The 19123-nt window shown below is 32.8% G+C and overlaps 1 protein-coding gene across 3 annotated transcripts in view; it reads left to right on the top strand.

The window, feature by feature from the left end:
- The window catches only part of ADAM2 (ADAM metallopeptidase domain 2), a 136899-nt gene that overhangs the window by 30243 nt on the left and 87533 nt on the right, over positions 1–19123 (top strand). For all 3 annotated transcript variants that reach the window (XR_006294637.1, XM_043563591.1, XM_043563596.1), the window contains 3 exons: positions 2589–2645; positions 17691–17762; positions 18408–18574. Coding sequence is in view for 2 of the 3 variants with exons in the window: in XM_043563591.1 (XP_043419526.1) it covers positions 2589–2645; positions 17691–17762; positions 18408–18574 (296 nt within the window). In the remaining variant the exon portion in view is untranslated. The remainder of the gene's footprint in view (positions 1–2588; positions 2646–17690; positions 17763–18407; positions 18575–19123) is intronic.

The raw sequence follows: 19123 nt of genomic DNA, 5'->3' as shown, positions 1-19123 counted from the left end.
TAGGAGGAAAGGATTCAGTCTATTGCCATTAAGTATGATATTAATGGTGAAATACAATAAAAAATCCCTGTAATTTATGACTCACTTTACTCTCTGATAAAACTCTCCTGTTTTTCATTCTATCCCATGTTTTCTGACTTTTCCTTATAGATATACTCACATTCTAGGTACCTATATTTCCTGTGTTAGGTTTCAGATTTTTATTTGTCATGTACCTTTCCATGGATTTGTCTGCTGTAATTTACAGATCTCCCACTTTCTTTCTAAATTTCTTCCTGAGTTATCCCATATTGGACTTAATGATCGCTCGAGTTAAAATACACAAACACACATTATCTATCTACTTATTTATGTATATCTATCATCTATATATCTAAGTAAGTTTGTATCTATCTCTCAAATTTTATCTTCATGTCCCTCCCTGAATATTCATACAAATGACCTTTGATATCTTTTAAACTTAAATCTTTAATCCATCTATATTGGAATTGGATCATCTGGAGGTGTTATGTGATTTTCTTGCTTAGATCCAATTCTTTAATATTTACTTGACCAAAGCAAACTTTCCTGCAGTTCGAATCATCTTTATGTAACACGTAACTAAGAAATTTATCTCTGTATATGGCTACTTTCTCTTATCAAATAAAATAACTTTAGAGGTCTTTTGAAATCAAGTTATCTGCTTTCAAAGCTATCAAGTTATCAACTTTTCCAACACATAACAATTCCTGGCATTAATTTATGCAACTTTGTATTGAACTTTTATTTGGCCAGAACGGACTATGTATTTTTTTCTGCATGAAAGCTTATTGTTCTATAAATGAGTAAATAAATTTTTGTTAACTAAATATTACCAATCTCAATCTCAAAGAAGACAGTGATCAAGGATTATTTCAGTGAATGTTAGCCAACACTTATTTTCCTTAAAACAAATAGATTTTAATCACTCAATCCATTAATGTATTTTTTCTCTCAAATAATTTAAATGTTTACTTTTATCCTCAGGTAAGGTAGTGTCATTTCTTGTTTAGGGACTTTAATAAAATGATAAAGTTCTTTAAGCAAAACTTCTTTGCAATATTTGGTGCTTAATTTTGGAAGTAATAGTAAGAAACCAGTTAGACAATAAGGGGATTTCACTTGCATTTTTAAAATGAAACCGTTAAATCTCCAAGACTTGGGCCAAGAAAGAATTTTAAGGTGAGGGGGAATTTAAAGTGAGTAGTCAATCATCTCTAAATGTGTCTTTCTGACCTTTCTCAACTTTTTTTCCCTTTAAAGTCATATAACTGTCACTTTTCTGATTTCCACTAAATACCAGATTTGTTGTTCCTCTTTAATTCTCTTTTTTATACATTAAGGAGAGCATTTTAATGAAAATGAAATGGTTTTGAACTTTCAAGGGATTAAATATCAGTGTAAAGAAGAAAAAGCACACACTAAAATGAGCATGATAACATTTTCCTCAATTTCTGAAATTTGGTCCTCCTTTTCTACTTCTAAATATTTTCCTGTGCCTGTAGATGATATGCTATTTTAGTAACAAAATATTTTGAATTATCCACACTGTGGTCTTAAAGTGCTTGCAATGTCTGTCTTACATGTTTTCCCCAGTGCATTTCTCCTTCATAAAAACTGATGAAAATAAGTAACATTTTATTGGTAGTAATTATAACAATTATTACTGTATCCCCATGTTTGGGAAACAATCTGAGTCGCATAAAAATAAGCCAGACTTGAAACACCATTAGGCTTCACATTTATGCCTAATTTAATTACTATGATCTACGTGGATCACATCATACCCAGAATATACATCTTGAGATTTCTATGATCCAATTTAAGAGTATTAGTTATTTTGATTCTCTGTTGGCTAGCATTTTTCTGAGGTAAATTATACAAAAGTTAACTTTATCCTTTAAATGAAATCCCACTCCTCTAAACACAGATGTGTCCTCACCTTTTAGGGATATAGAAAAAATAACATAGTACCACATACTACTGTATAATAGGATTTTTAATCAATTAAACACATACATCTTGTATTGGGAAGTCAATTGAGAAATAGAAACAGAGAAAATAAGATGAATAGACAAGTACCAATGAGAATATGGACAATGGAATTAGAGGAAAGTTTTCCTTGAGTGAATTAAATATTTGATCAGGTAGGGGTGCCTGGGTGGCTCAGTCCGTTGAGCGTCCGACTTCATCTCAGGTTATGATCTCATGGTTTGTGAGTTTGAGCCCCGCATCGGGCTCTGTGCTGACAGCTCAGAGCCTGGAGCCTGTTTCAGATTCTGTGTCTCCCTCCCTCCCTGCTCCTCCCCTGCTCACACTCTGTCTCTCTTTCAAAAATAAATAAGGATTAAAAAAAGTTTTTAAATAAATATTTGATCAGGTAGAAAAGATATGACAAAGGCAAGATTTCTGAAAATGATTCAGTGATGCCAAGTTTTGCTTATATTATCTGGTTCTATTTTTTATATATAAATCAGATTTGGCGACATCGAATTCATGACGTAGTGATAAATATTAAAATATTTAAGTAATTCTTCAATTTTGATGTAAAGTTTGTGGATTTTTTTCAGCCACTCTCAGAGTTCTCTCAGTATATAGAAATGCATGTTGTAGTTGAAAAAAATTTGGTAAGTATATTTTAATTTATTTTACATCCATTTATTTTAGCAATGAAGGTTTATAAAAAAGTTGGAATAAATTTTTAACAAATGACAATAAATGACAATTTTTGCTTTATCGCTGCTTTAATGTATTTTAAGTTACTACTATCAGTAAATTGAAAATAAAATATCTAAAAAAAAAGAAAATAAAATATCTATAAACTTATTCTTAATTTTATATAAATAATATAAATAAAAATAATTGCTACCTTTAGAATAGTTTCTTAGTAATTTTTATTTATAATTTGTATTTATCCTTTCTATTTCTCTAATGCTTGGCAATGCCTGACCTTTTTACTGACCCCAAAGTTTTGCTTTTTCAGAGTGTCATGTAATTGAAACATACAGTGTATGTTTTAAACTTTGCTGCATGCCTTTTCCTGGCTTAATAGCTAATTTCTTTTCAGCACTGAATAAAATTCTATTGCCTGGATACACCACAGTTTATTTAGTCACTCACGTACTGAAGGATATCTTGGTTGCTTCCAAGCTTTCAAAATTGTAAACCAAACTGCTAAAAACATCTATGTGCAGGTTTTTGTGTGGATATAAGTTATGACTACTTTCGGTAAATACCAAGGAGTATTATTTCTAGAACATGTGTAAGAATTTGCCTCATTTTGTAAGAAAATGCCAGAATTTCTACTACAGTGACTGTACCATTTTGCATTTGACACTTTAAATATATTATCCTAATGTCTTCTGACCTCTGAGGTTTCTGATGAAGAAAATGACTGATAATCTTATCATCCCTTCTATGTGATTAATTACTTCTGTCTTGCTGCTTTCAGTATTCTATATTTGTCTTTAGGTTTGACAGTTTGATTACAATGTCTTTGATTATAATGTGTCTTGTGGTTTGTTTTTGGATTTATGCTTCTTAGTGTTGTTTGAGTCCAGGATTTGTAGGTTCATGTATTTTATCAAATTTGGGAACCTTTTGGTCATTGTTTCTTCAAAAATAATCTCTATTCTTTTTCAGGGATTCCACAATTCATATATTATTCTGCACAGTGGTATAAGTCCCCCTTTATCCCCCTCTTTGGTTCTTAGTAATTTCAATTATCCTACCCTTGAGTCTGTTGATTCCTTCATATGTCTCTTCAAATCTACTGTTGACCCCTTCTAATGAATTTTCAATTTATTTATTGTATTATTCTACTCCAGAATTTGTTTCAAATTTAAAATAATTTCTATATCCTTGTTATTTTTCTCATTTTTTTTCATATATCATGTTCCTTTTTTTAAATTTCCTTCAGTTCATTCTTTTCCCTTAGCTGTTTCAGTATACTTTATTTTACTTTTCATAAAGTTTCTATTTAAATTCCAGTTAACATACAGGGTATTATTAACTTCAAGAGTGATTCAACACTTCATACAACACCCGATGCTCATCACAAGTTCACTCCTTAATCCACATCACCTATTTAACCCATTCCCTACCCACTTCTACTCTGGTAACCATCAGTTTTTTCTCTATAGTTTGTTTGGCCTCTCTCTTTCTTTTTTTATCCCTGTGCTCATTTGGTTTGTTTCAAAAATTACACATATGAGTGAAATCGTGTGGTATTTGTTTTTCTTTGACTTATTTTCCTTAGCGTAATGAGAGCTCCATCATATCATTGCAGATAGCAACATTTCATTCTTTTTTTATGGCCGAGTGATATTCCATTGTGTCATTCATCAGTTGATGGACATTTGGACTGTTCCCATAGTTTGGCCATTGTAGATAATGCATGTATCTCTTTGAATTATTACTTTTATTCTTTGGGTAAATACCTCATGGTGCATTTGCTGGATTGCCTACAGTTTTTTATTTTTAACTTTTTGAGGAATCTCCATACTTTTTTCCAGAGTGGCTGCACTGGTTTGTATTTCCACCTACAGTGCAAGAGGGTTCTCCTTTTTCCATATCCTCACCAACACCTGTTATTTCTTGTGTTGTTGATTTCAGCCATTCTGATAGGTGTAAGATGATATTTCAGTGCAGTTTTGATGTGTCTCCTGATGATCAATGATGCTGAGCATCTTTTCATTTGTCTGTTGGCCATCTGGATGTCTTCTTGAAAAATATCTATTCATATCTTCTGACCATTTTTAAATTGTATTATTCATTTTTTTTTATTTTGGTGCTGAGTTTTATAAGTTCTTTATAGATTTTGGGTACTACTTTTTTTTGCATATCTTCTCCCATTCCATAACTTGCCTTACAGTTTTGTTGATTGTTTCTTTCACTGTGCAGAGGCTTTTAATTTTTATGTAGTCCCATAGTTTATTTTTGCTTTTGTTTACCCAGCCTCAGGAGACATATTGAGAAAGAAGTTGCTGTGGTCAGTGTCAAAGAGGTTACTGCCTATATTCTTCTCTAGGATTTTTATGGTTTCAGGTCTCACATTTAGGTCTTTAATCCATTTTGAATTTATTTTTTGTGTATGGTATAAGAAAGTGGTCCAGTTTCATTCTTTTGCATGTTGCTGTTCTGTTTTCCCAACAGCATTTGTTGAAGAGACTTTTTTCCCCATTGGATATTCTTTCCTGCTTTGTTGAAGATTAAGTTGTGAAGTTGTGAGTTTATTTCTGGACACCCTATTCTGTTCTATTGATCTATGTGTCTGTTTTTGTGCCAGTACCACACTGTCTTAATCACTACAGTTTTATAACATAACTTGAAGCTATGATTGTGATGCTGGAATTGTGATGCCTCCAGCTTTGCTTTCCATTTTCATGATTGCTTTGACTATGCAAGGTCTTTTGTGGTTCCATACAGGTTTTAGGATTGTTTGTTCTATTTCTGTGAAAAATTCTGTTGGTATTTTGATAAGGATTACATTAAACGTGTAGATTGCTTTGTATACTATAGACTTTTTAACAATATTTGTTCTTCCAATCCATGAGTATGGAACCTCTTTCTATTTCTTTATATCCTCTTCAATTTCTTTTATTAACTATTTTATAGTTTTCAGAGTACAGGTCTTACACTTCTTTGGTGAGGTTTATTCCTAGGTATCTTATTGGATTTGGAACAATTATAAGTGGGAATAACTCCTTAATTTCTCTTTCTGCTGCTTAATTATTGGTGTATAGGAATGCAACAAATTTCCATACATTGATTTTGTATCCTGGGACTTTACTGAATTCATGTATCAGTTCTAGGAATTTTTTTGATGAAGTTTTTTAGACTTTTCTATACAGAGTATCATGTTATTTGCAAATAGTTAAATTTTGACTTCCTCCTTGCTGATTTGGATGGTTATTATTTCTTTTTGTTGTCTGATTGCTGAGGCAAGGTCTTCTAGTACTATGATAAATAACAGTGGTGAGAGTGGACATCCCTGTCTTGTTCCTGACCATAGGAACATTTTTTCCTCATAAAAGATATTAGCTGTGGATTTTTCACAAATGGCCTTGATTATGCTGAGGTATGTTTCCTCCAAGCCTACTTTGTTGAGAGTTTTTATCATGAATAGATGTCTTCAGATGATTTTTCTACATCTAGTGAAGTAATAATATGATTCTTATCCTTTCTTTTATTAATGTGGCATATCACGTTAATTGATTTGCAAATATTGAAACACCCTTGCAACACAGGAATAAATCCCACAATTGTGGTGATTGGTTTTTTTAAATGTATTTCTGGATTCAGTTTGCTAGTATTTTATTGAGAGTTATTGCACCTGTTTTCATCAGGGATGTTGGCCTGTAGTTCTCTTTTTTAGTGGAGTTTTTGTCTGGTTTTGATATCAGGGTAATGCTGGCCTCATAGAATGAGTTTGAAAATTTTCCTTCCTCCTGTATTTTTTAGAATAGTTTGAGAATAGGTATTAACTCATCCAAATTGGTAGAATTTGCCTATGAAGCTATTTGGCCCTGGGCTTTTGTTTATTGGGAGATTTTTCAATATTGACTCAGTATCTTTGCTGGTTATTGTTCTGTTCAAGTCTTCTATTTCTCTTGTTCTCATTTTGGTAATATATATGTCTTGGAATTTATCAATGTCTTCCAGGTTGTCCAATTTGTTGACATATAGTTTTTCATAATATTCTGTTATAATTGTTTGTATTTCTGTGGTGTTAGTTGTTATTTTTCCTCTCTCGTTTGTTATTTTATTTATTTGGTTCCTTTTTCTATGTCTGTCTGTTTGTCACTCTCTCTCTTTTTGATAAGTCTCACTAGAGATCTATTACTTTTATAAATTTTTTTAAAGAACCAGCTCCTGGTTTCATTGTTCTGTTTTTTTTTCCCCAGTTTCTATATAATTTACTTCTGCTTTAATCTTTACTATTTTCTTCTTTCTACTGGCTTTAGGCCTCATTTGTTATTCTTTTTCTAGCTCCTTTCGGTGTAAAGTTAGTTTGTTTATTTGAAAAATTTCTTGCTTCTTAGGGTAGGCCTGCATTGGTAAATACTTTCCTCTTAGGACCATGTTTGCTGCATCCCAAAAGTTTTGGACTCTTGCATTTTCATTATCATTTGTTTCCATGTATTTTCCTTGTTGACCCATTCATTAGCATGTTTTTTAATCTCCATGCGTTTGTGGTTTTTCCAATTTTTTTCTTGTGCTTGACTTCATTTCATAGCATGTGGTCATAAAAAGTACATAGTATGATTCAGTCTTTTTGTATTTGCTGAGGCCTGATTTGTAATAGAATATGTGATATATTCTGGATGATGTTTCATGTGCACCTGAAAAGATTTTGTATTATGCTGTTTTGGGATGGCATATTCTGAATATATCTATTAAGTCCATCTGGTCCAGTGTGTCATTCAAAGCTATTGTTTCTTTGTTGATTTTCTGTTTAGATAATCTATCTGTTGATATGGGTAGGGTTTTTAAGTCCCATGCTATTATTGTATTATTATCAACGAGTACCTTTATGTTTGTTATTAATTGTTTTATATATTTGGGTGTTTATGTTGGGGGCATAAATATTTACAATTGTTGTAACTTAGTGTTTTATTGTCCCCTTTATGATTATACCATTCCCTTTATCTCTTGTTACAGTCTTTGTTTTAATGTCTATTTTGTCTGATATAAATATTGCTACTCTGGCTTTCTTTTGACACCCATTTGTACGATAACTGTTTCTCCATTCTCTCGGTCTCAATCTGTAGATGTCTTTAGGTCTAAAGTTAGTCTCTTGAAGGCAGCACATAGATGTTTGTACCTACTATTTTTTCTTGTTTTTATTTTTAGGTCAGGTTCCCTAGGGTTTTTATTTGTTTGTTTGTTTTTGTTTGTTTGTATCTTGGGTGAGCATATCTTAGTGGCCAGCCAGCCAATTATTAGGAAGAGGCTGTCCTCCAACAATTGAGCTAGTAAGTGTTCCATTCTGGATTTATCTCTGGGTTGGGAATAGTATTCAATATTTAGACAGTCTTTTAAGTCAGGGAGGTTTTAAATTCCATGGGACTTTCTCATATCTCTTTTGGTAGTGAGTAATGTCTTAGGTTTATCTATGATGTTGTGGATATTTTGGATCTCTTTCAGTGTCTCCTGAGCCTGAATGATACCTTGTAGTTGTGTATGCATGGAATATTTCAGACTATCAAGAATATATGATGCAGCATATTTGTTGTATATGTTGGCTGTTGCATTCCCTCCACATCCGTGTTAGATTTCCAGATAGCCTTCTGAGAACTTTTTCAGAAACTAGGAGAAGCACACCCCATTTTAGCTATCATAATGACTTTTAATGTTCATTTGCCACAGAGATTACTACTGTTTTGGGCAATGTATCTGGGCATGCACCCAGGGCATTTTGCCTTTTCTCTGCTCCAGATCAGCTCATCTTCCTCTGATGACTTATATGTTTTGACCAACCATGGTAGAATAACTACACAACAGAACTTGAGATGGGGATGGGGACAGCTTCAGGTAAGATGCAACATATTCTCACTATTTTCAACATCAGGTTAGCAGTTTTTCTTTAATAAATTCTTCTAATATTTTTGTATGGCCTTGGTCAATTACTAGAATCTTGAAATGTTTTTTGACAATTTTGTTTTATCATTGCTTATCATGGAAAGGATCCACAGAGATCATCATTTCACCATCTCAGAAGTCCTGATGTAATTATTTCTTTAATTCCCCAGTAATTTATGAACTCTTCTTTCTATAGGTTTTACACATTTGCTAGGTATTTTATTTCACTGTCTGTAAGTTAGATATTTTCATATATTCTTATTTTTATTTCTTGTTATTAATATATTCTTAAATCACTTTTTGTGCATTGGTTTGCCTTTGTTGCATAACAAGGTACTCCAAAAAATTTAGTAGTTAAAAAAAAAACTCCAACTATTTATTCAGCTCACAATTTTAAAATTTATTCTGATCTCAGCAAGATTTTCTCTTGCTATACTGGTATCACTTATCTGTCTTTAGCAAGGTACTAATTATACATGAGTTTGGCTGATCTACAGGTGTCTTAGCTGGTATGTTTAATCTCTGCTGCACATGGTGACTTGTCAGTGTGAAAAAAGTCCTATAGTTTTTTATTTTTATTTTTTGGGAGGTTGTTTACAATGCTAGTAGCATTGACAAGGTCATTCAAAACCGCAAGAATGGACAACATTCAAGTTGTAAGTGATTTATAAGCCTTTCCTTATATCATGATTGCTAAAGACATCCAAAAAGAGTAACAATGTCCAGCCTCTAATTCAAGGGGTAGAAAGTTATACTTTGCTACACTCCAAAGTGCCATGATACAGGAACAGAAATAATGTAAAGCAATTTGCATTTTCCCTGCTTTTTGCCTGAAAATTTAGCACGTTGGTCACTGCCCACTTTCTAATAACACTTGAATCATAATTTTAATGTTTACTAAAATGTTCATTTCAATTCTTTTTTCATTTCCTTGACTTTTCTACTTCAATAATGCTATTCATCAACCTGCCTCAGCCATCAGCTTCTATAATTATACATTATAATTGACTGCTACTATAATATCACTCTTCCATACTCTAATATTCAAGCATTACAATCTTAGACTATGTTTTTTTTTGTACACCAATCTCTTTCCTCATTTCCAGTCTTCATTATTTTATGCCACCAAGATTTTTATCCATTAATTATATCACTGCTGCATTAACCTCCAAAATGTACTCCACTCTTCCTTACAAACCATGTATATTATGGTTCCCCATTATTGCATTATTGTCACTCCTTTGCAAACATCTTCAACTCACTTGCCATTTTTTCCCTTTAATGGTCTCCCTGGAAAAGCCTCGAACCTGGTTAAATTGAAATGAACAAGTAATCTGTTTACAACTAGAAGGAATACACAATAGCGAATGCTGTCACTTTAATTTCATAAATCTCCAAACTTCATCATGCCTTTCCACTTTTGATTGGTTACTTTGCTGACTCATATTTCACAGACAAAATAGAACAAATCAGGGGAGAAAGTCCACAAACTTTTGTCATTTTATCAAATATTGAACTTGGAATTTGAAATAATATTCTCTACTTTCCTTGATGTTAGTAAGAATGAAATGGTGCTCCAATCTAACATTAGAACTCTGTGTACATTACCACTCACCCACTCAAGGATGTGACAATAAAAAACCAAGCTCGCATTATCATTTTCATCAGAAATACATGTTATTCTATATTAAAAACAAATAAAACAGTTAACAGTTTCTCTTCTTTTAGCTAACACACCAATATTTTTCTTTAATTTATAACACTTCTTGAAATATTTGTTTGTATTTACTGGTCCCAATTCCTCTCTTAATATTCTGTCTTTAACCTGACCAATCTCATTTTTATTCCTATTTTTATCCCCCAAATTAATTATAATGCAAAATTTATTGCTACCTTTCTAAATTAACTATTTCATTCAAAGAACTAATAATACTACTTTGAAGCATTTGATAGGAATTGCTGGCAAATTTTATCCAATGCTTCTCAGCATCTATTATTACATCTGTTATGCAGGTTTTCTCCTGCAGTTTGTTGATGTAATGGATAATGTTTACATATTTTATTGATGTTGCACACTAGTTTACTGTAAAACTACTCTGCTTCATCATCACATATTATTCTTTGATATATTTCTGGAATCTATCGACTAATATTTATAATTTTTGCTTTTATATTAATAACTATGGTTGTTTTATAGTTTTGTTAAATAGATCAATTAACAGAAGAAACCTAAAGACGATTAAAAGACTAAGATTAAAAATTTCATCAGGAGCTTATGAGCTCACAGCCACATTTTATCTAAATTTTATGTAACTGATGATTAGATTCTAATCTAGTGGTTTCAAACTTTGGTATGAATAAGAATCACTCAGGAAACTTGGTGATAAAACCAGCGACACACACCCTGCTGTCCTTCAACAAACCTCAGTTTGTATATTCTTTGTTCATTTTCCAGGTGATTCTGACAGGTACCAAAACCTGAGAACTACTTTCTAAACTGTTCAGAAAGTTCCTAATTCATCTTATAGAAACAAAGGAGTTAATACCAAAAATCTAATGAGGCTAGGACCTTTTTACCTTTTTTTTTAAATATGAAATTTATTGTCAAATTGGTTTCCATACAACACCCAGTGCTCATCCCAACAGGTGTCCTCCTCAATATCCATCACCCACTTTCCCCTCCCCCACCCCCCATCAACCCTGTTTGTTCTCAGTTTTTAAGAATCTCTTACGCTTTGGCTCCCTCCCTCTCTAACTTTTTTTTTCTTCCCCTCCCCCATGGTCTTCTGTTAAGTTTCTCAGGATCCACATAAGAGTGAAAACATATTGTATCTGTCTTTCTCTGTATGACTTATTTCACTTAGCATAACACTCTCCAGTTCCATCCACATTGCTACAAAAGGCCATATTTCATTCTTTCTCATTGCCATGTAGTACTCCATTGTGTATATAAACCACAATTTCTTTATCCATTCATCAGTTGATGGACATTTAGGCTCTTTTCATACTTTGGCTATTGCTGAAAGTGCTGCTATAAACACTGGGGTACAAGTGCCCCTATGCATCAGCACTCCTGTATCCCTTGGGTAATTTCCTAGCAGTGCTATTGCTGGGTCATAGGGTAGATCTATTTTTAATTTTTTGAAGAACTTCCACACTGTTTTCCATAGAGGCTGCACCAGTTTGCATTCCCACCAACAGTACAAGAGGGTTCCCCTTTCTCCACATCCTCTCCAGCAGCTATAGTCTCCTGATTTGTTCATTTTAGCCAACTTTTTACCTTTTAAAAACATAAATCAAAATTGTATCAATCTCCTGCTTAAGATTTTTGATTAGTTTTTCTTTTATCTTTTTTTAATTAATTGAGGTATAATTGACATATGACATTGTATTAGTTATAGGTATATAACATAATGATTCAGTATTTGTATATACTGTAAAAGGGCCACCACCATAGGTCTAGTTAACATCTGCAGCATACGGTTCCAAAATGTTTTTTCCTATGATGTGAACTTTTAAGATCTATTTTATTAGGAACTTTCAGATATGCAGATATTATTAGCTATACATACTATACATTACATCCCCATAACTTACTATTTTATAAATGGACGTTTATGCCTTTTGATACTCTTCACTCATTTTGCCCATCCCTCACCCTCTCTTCTGGAAATCTCCCAATTTTTTCTCAGTATCTATGAACTTTTTTTTTTAAACTCCACATGTAAATGAGATCTTAGGTATCTGTTTTTCTCTGTATGACTTAATTCACTTATTAATTCACTTGACATAATGTCCTTAAGGTCCATATATGTTGTCACAAATGGAAAAAATTCATTCTTTTTATGGCCAAATAATATTCCAATGTGTGTGTGGGGTGTGTGTGTGTGTGTGTGTGTGTGTACATCTCACAACTTCTTTATCCATTCATCCATTGATGGACAATTACATTTTTACCATATCCTAGCTAGCATTTCTTATCTCTTGTCTTTTTGATAACAGCCATTCGAGCAGGTGTGATGTTCTGTCTCACCCTTTAAGTGATTTTTTCATTTTTATTCTGTGCCCTTTAAGTGATTTTTTTCATTGTTAATGTCATTATTTGTATGTTTGTATGTATATTTGCCATTTTGACTTTTTCTGTTTCATAACTCTTTGTTCCTCCTCTATTATCTCTTTTTGACATAAGTGCATATTTTCTAGTTTTTAATGTTTTAAAAATTATCTTTTTATGAGAAATAATTGTTTACTCATATGCCATTGTAAGAATACATAGAGATCATTGTGGTAGAGCCATTGCCTCCAAACAAAAACTTTTATTCTGAAGTTTTTACTCTTGAGTATCTCAAACCATCCTGTTCTTTTATTCAATCCTGCAAAATCTGTGATTTTGCCCTATCCTAATTTTAACACACTTTTAAACAACTACTCTCTTAATTTCTTTGATGTTGTTTCTGCCCTAGCTGCTATCCAAAAATTATACTCTTAGTCTTCTTTATTAATTGCACATGAGTGAGCTTCTAAATTTGGAATTGAAACATACCATAGCTTTGTTATCTCAAATGTTGGCATAAAGTGCTTGAATTATTGATTGTTCACCTTAATTTATTTCTGTGTGTTTGTTGATTTGTGTTGTTTATGACTATTTATCACCGATAGTGTTGGTTTTCTTTTTTACTGAATAAAATATATATTAAAATAAAAAGAATATATAGAGATCCCATGTACCCTTTATTTTTTCCAATTTGTAGCATCTTAAAATATTATAGTACAATATTACATCTACGATATTGACATACATAGTCAAGAAACAGAATAATATGAATATGAGGATCTGTTGTGTGGCCTTTTCAGAGCCACACCCACTTCTTTCATCTTTGAAAACAACTACTCTGTTCTCCGTGTCCATATTTTTAATTTCCAAAATGGAATATAAATGGAATCATTCAATATATAACATTCTTGGATTATCTTTTCTCATAAGGCCATTCTGGAGGTTCTTCTAGCCTTAACTACCTCTTTTTTAAAGAAATATTTATTTATTTTTGAGAGAAACAGCGCAAGCAGGGAAGCGGGCAGAGAGACAGGGAGGCGGAATCCAAAGCAGGGTCCAGATTCTGAGCTGTCAGCACAGGGTCTGGCGTGAGGCTTGAACTCATGGACCACAAGATCATGACCTGAGCTGAAGTCGGTCGCTTAACTGACTGAGCCACCCAGGTGCCCCTAGCCTTAACTACTTCTTAAACAAACTTTAAAGTCAATCTTCCTGCTCTTAGTGCCAATTTCTCTTGAAGAAAAATTTATGTAGCCAATCTCAGTATTTTAGAGTCTTCAAGGTGAATTAGATTGCTGCACTGGTGTTTCACTTAAATTTCTTAAATCTGCTTAATCATTTATCACTTACTTGTTCTTCAGTTTTCAAATTTTGTGTTTTGTTTCTTTCATTTGTGCTTTTGAAAATTTAATTTTCTGTTAATTGCTTTTAATAATTTAACACTTTTAATTTTTTAAATGAGGTTTCAGGAAGGCATGGTTCTGAATGCATGTATTCAATCTATAATCTTTGTTCTTCACATTTAGGTATTATATTTAAAATAATTTAATGTTTATCTTTGGGGAAGAGAGAGAGAGAGAGAGAGAGCAGGGAAGGGGCAGAATGAGACAGAGACACAGAATCTGAAGCAGGCTCCAGGCTCTGAGCAGTCAGCACAGAGCCCAATGCGGGGCTCAAACTCAGGAACCACAAGATCATGACCTGAGCAGAAGCTGGTTGCTTCACCCACTGAGCCACCCAGGCACCACTTAAATCTTATAGTTTAAAACTAAGATTTTCTCTCAATAATTATTTATTTGATAGTAAAACATATCTTATTTGTAGTGTCTTATTTCAAATTGAGATATAATTACCATGTAACATTATATTAGTTGCAGGTGTATGGCATAATGACTCAGTATTTGCAAAATATGTATTGAAAAATGACCACCACACATAGTTACACTTTTTTGTAATGAGAATTTTTATGATCTACTCTTTTAGCAACTTTCAAATATGCAATACAGTTTAATTAACTATAGTCATGATGTTGTACATTAATCCTCAGGACTTACTTATGGTATAACTGGAAGTTTGTGCCAAGTGATCAACTTCGCCCATTCTCCCACTCCTTATACCCCACCTCTGGAGACCATCAATCTTTTTTCTATATCTGTGAGTTTGGTTTTTGTTTTGTTTTGTTTTGTTTTTAGATTCCACTTATAAGTGAGATAATTCAGTATTTACCTTCCACTGTCTGATTTATTTCACTTAATCAAATGCCTTCAAAGTGCATCCATGTTTTCACAGATGGCAAGATTTTCTTCTTTTTTTATGCCTGAATAATATTCCATTGCACACATGTACCATATATTCCTTCCCCATCTGTTTATGAACACTTAGATTGCTTTAATGTCTTGGCTATTATAAATAATAGGCTATTATAAATACTAGGAATCTGGGGGTGCATTTCTATTTTTTGAGTTAGTGTTTTTATTTTACTTGGACAAAAGTCCAAAAGTGGCACAGTCAGATCATATGGCAGCTCCATCTTTAATTTTTGGGGGAAACTCCTTACTGTTTTCCAACAGTAGCTGTTTACATTCCAACCAACAGTCCACAAGGGCCCCTTTTTCTACACATCCTTGTCAACACTTGCTATTTCTTGTCTTACTTAAAACAACTATTCTAATTGGTGTGAGTGATACCTCATTGTGGTTTTGATTTAGATTCTCCTGATGGTTATTGATGTTGAGTACCTTTTCACGTGCTTCTTGGTCATCTGTATATTTTCTTAGGGAAAGTGTCTATTCATATCTTCTGGCCCATTTTTTAATTGGATTATTTGCTTTTTTTATTGACTCGTATGAGTTGTTTTTATATTTTGTATATTAACCCATTATGTCTTTTCCCATTTGGTAGGTTGCCTTTTCATTTTGTTCATGCTTTCTTTTGCTGTGCATGGCCTTTTTAGAATGATGTAGTCCCTCTTGCTTAGTTTTGCTTTTGTTGCCTTTACTTTAATTTTTTTTAATGTTTATTTTTTGAGAGACAGACAGAGACAAAGTGTGAGCGGGGGAGGAGCAGAGAGAGACAGAGGGAGCAGGGGCGGCGGGGAGGAGCAGAAGGAGACACAGGATCTGAAGCAGGCTCCAGGCTCTGAGCTGTCAGCACAGAGCCTGACACAGGACTCGAATTCATGAACTAAGAGAAAATGATTTGAGCCAAAGTCGGACGCTTAACTGACTGAGCCACCCAGGTGCCCTTGTTTGCCTTTACTTTAGATGTCAAATTCAAAAAGTCATTACCACTTGATATGAAAAAAATTACTGGTATGTTGTCTTTTAGGAGTTTTATGGTTTCAGGTCTTACATTAAAGTCTTTAATTCATTATGAGTTATATTTTTTGTATGACATAAGATAGTGGTCCAGTTTCATGCTTGGATGTGCTATGTGGTTTTCTTAACATTATTGATTGAAGAGAACATTATTGATTGATTGTTTTCATACATTGTGTATTATTGACTCCTTTATGATAAATTAACTGACTATAAGGCATGGATTTATTTCTGAGCTATCTGTTCTATTCCATTGATTTATGTGTCTGTTTTATTTTATTTAAAAAAATTTTATGTTTATATTTGAGAGAGAGAGAGAGACAGAGAGACAGAGAGAGTGAGAGAAACAGTGCATGAGAGCAGGGAGGGGCAGAGAGAGAGATGGAGACAGAATCTGAAGTAGGCTCCAGGCTCTGAGCTGTCAGCACACAGCCTGACGTGGGGCTTGAACTCAGGAACCGGGAGATCACGACTTGAGCTGAAGTCGGATGCTCAATCGACTAATCCACCTAGGCACCATATGTGTCTGTGAATGATCCACCCAGGCACCCCAGCTGTCTGTTTTAATGGCAATATCATACTGCTTTGATTACTATAGCTTTGTATTATATTTTGAAATCAGGGAGCATGATGCCACCAGCTTTATTCTTTTCAAATTTGTTTCGGCTATTTAGGGTCTTTTGTGGGTCCACAGAAATTTCAAGACTGTGTTCTATTTCTGTGAAAAATGCCATTGGAAATTTTATAGGCATTACATTGAAGCTGTATATTGCTTTGGGTAGTATGAACATCTTTACAAGGCTAATTCTTCTAATTCATGAACATGATATATATTTCTATTTTTGTGTGTCTTTCTTTTATCATTGTCTTACAGTTTTCAATGTACAGATCTTTTACCTCCTTGTTTAAACTTATTTCCAGGCATTTGATTCCTTCTGATACAAATACAGATGGAATTGTTTTCATAATTTTTCTTTCTGATTGTTTGTTATTAGTGTATAGAAAAACAAATTTTTCCATAGTGACTTTTTTATCCTGCAACTTCACTGAATTTTAAAAATTAGTTCTAACTTTTTTTGTGTGCATGCAGTCTTTAGGGTTATCTATGTATCACATCACGTGATCTACAAATAGTGATAATTCACTTCTTCCTTTCCAATTTGGATGACATTTTTTTTCTTACCTAGTTGCTCTGAGTAGGATTTTTGATACTATGGTTAAATAAAAATGATGAGAGTGGGCATCCTGGTCTTGTTCCTGATCTTAGACTAAATGTTTTCAGATTTTCCCAGGTGAGTATAATGTCAGTTATAGGCTTGTCATATATAGCTTTTATTACGTTGATGTACATTCTCTCCATTCCCACTTTGGCGAGAGTTTTCATTATGAAAGGATGCTGAAATTTGTCAAAATGCCTTCTTCTGCATCTACTGATGATTCTTCATCATCTGAACATGTGATTTGTGTCCTTCATTTTGTTTATGTAGTGTATCATATTGACTGATTTGCAGATGTTGAACCATTCTAGCATTCATGGAATAAATCCCTACTGATCATAGTGTATTTCATTTTAATATGCTGTTGAATTCAGTCTGCCTATATTTTTTGAGGATTTTTTTGCATCTGTGTTCATTAGGAATATTAATAAAAGTTTGTAAGTTTAATAATGCTTAAAAACTAATAAATTCATAATTTAAACAATTTCTTATATTTTTCAGTACAATCATATGGGTTCTGATACTATTGTTGTCACTCAAAAAATCTTCCAGTTGATTGGACTGACCAATGCTGTAAGTTTTTGCTTTTAATTCTTTTCTATTTGCTTCTGTTGCTTAAACAATTCCTATACATTTTATTTTATGGCACTGTCTGAAAACACATGATATATGAAATAGGACAAATAATATAACATTTTAAGTTTCAGTTTTCTGAGTAGGAATAAGAATAAGAATAAAAATTTATATACATACCTAATTAAGTTATGGTAATTATTTTTTAAATGTTTATTTACTTTTGAGAGAGAGAGAGAGAGAGAGAGAGCATGAGAGGTGGAGGGACAGAGACAGGGAGACACAGAATCCTAAGCAAGCTCCAGGCTTCACGTTATCAGCAGAGCCCAATGCAGGGCTCGAACTCATGAACCACAAGATCATGACCTGAGCCGAAGTCAGACCCTTAACCAACTGAGCCACCCAGGTGCCCCAGGTTATGGTAATTATTAAATTGATAAAGCACTTCACATGGGGCTTGCTTAAGTACAAGCATTTCAAAATGTTAATTATTACTTGTTTTATACTCTATAAGATCCAATCCATGCTTAGCAGTTCTGTCATTTAATATTTGTCATCAGTGTAGTGTTTATTGTTATAGATAAATCCCCAAATCTATTTAAACCATAATATTTGAGCATATTTTCTTTATGTCTTCTTTTTTAGATTTTTACGTCATTTAATATTACAATAATTCTGTCTTCATTGGAACTTTGGATAGATGAAAATAAAATCCCAGTAACTGGAGATGCTAATGAATTATTACACAGATTTTTAAAGTGGAAAAGATCTTATCTTGTTTTGCGTCCACATGATGTGGCATTTTTACTTGTGTAAGCATATCTTAGCTTTACTAAATCTTATACAAAGAAAACATACCTATATTAGACCTAATTTCTGTCAGTTAACAGGCCTTTAGGGGAAATGTGTCATTTTTTCCTAACATACACTATCATGTGCATATTATTTTTCAAAACACAGGTTTTATAGCAGAATTATTGATGTCAATCATTCTATTTATTTTTTGTAGTTAAAACTCACTCCTTCAATATTGTTATCATTGCTTTCTTAGAGTGTATAACATATCATTAAATTCCCTAACTATCCTTGAAATAGTAACAATATCTATCTGAAGAAACATAAATGATGAATGTAGTTATTAGGTCTTCTTTTTAGGCTTTATTTGCATAGGATAACAAAAAATCCCAAGATTATGGAGGCACTACTGTATATTTTAATCTCTAATATACCATATTTACATTGTTCTGCATTTACAAAAATATAAGACCCTCCTATTTAATAAGTACTTTGTTCTTCTCTTATCAATATTTAGGATATATATAATATGTTACTATACTATATCAAAATAATATATACATATT

Source organism: Prionailurus bengalensis, chromosome B1, assembly GCF_016509475.1.
Source record: "Prionailurus bengalensis isolate Pbe53 chromosome B1, Fcat_Pben_1.1_paternal_pri, whole genome shotgun sequence".
NCBI classification, from domain to species: domain Eukaryota; kingdom Metazoa; phylum Chordata; class Mammalia; order Carnivora; family Felidae; genus Prionailurus; species Prionailurus bengalensis.
This window is presented reverse-complemented; position numbering and strand designations above follow the sequence as displayed.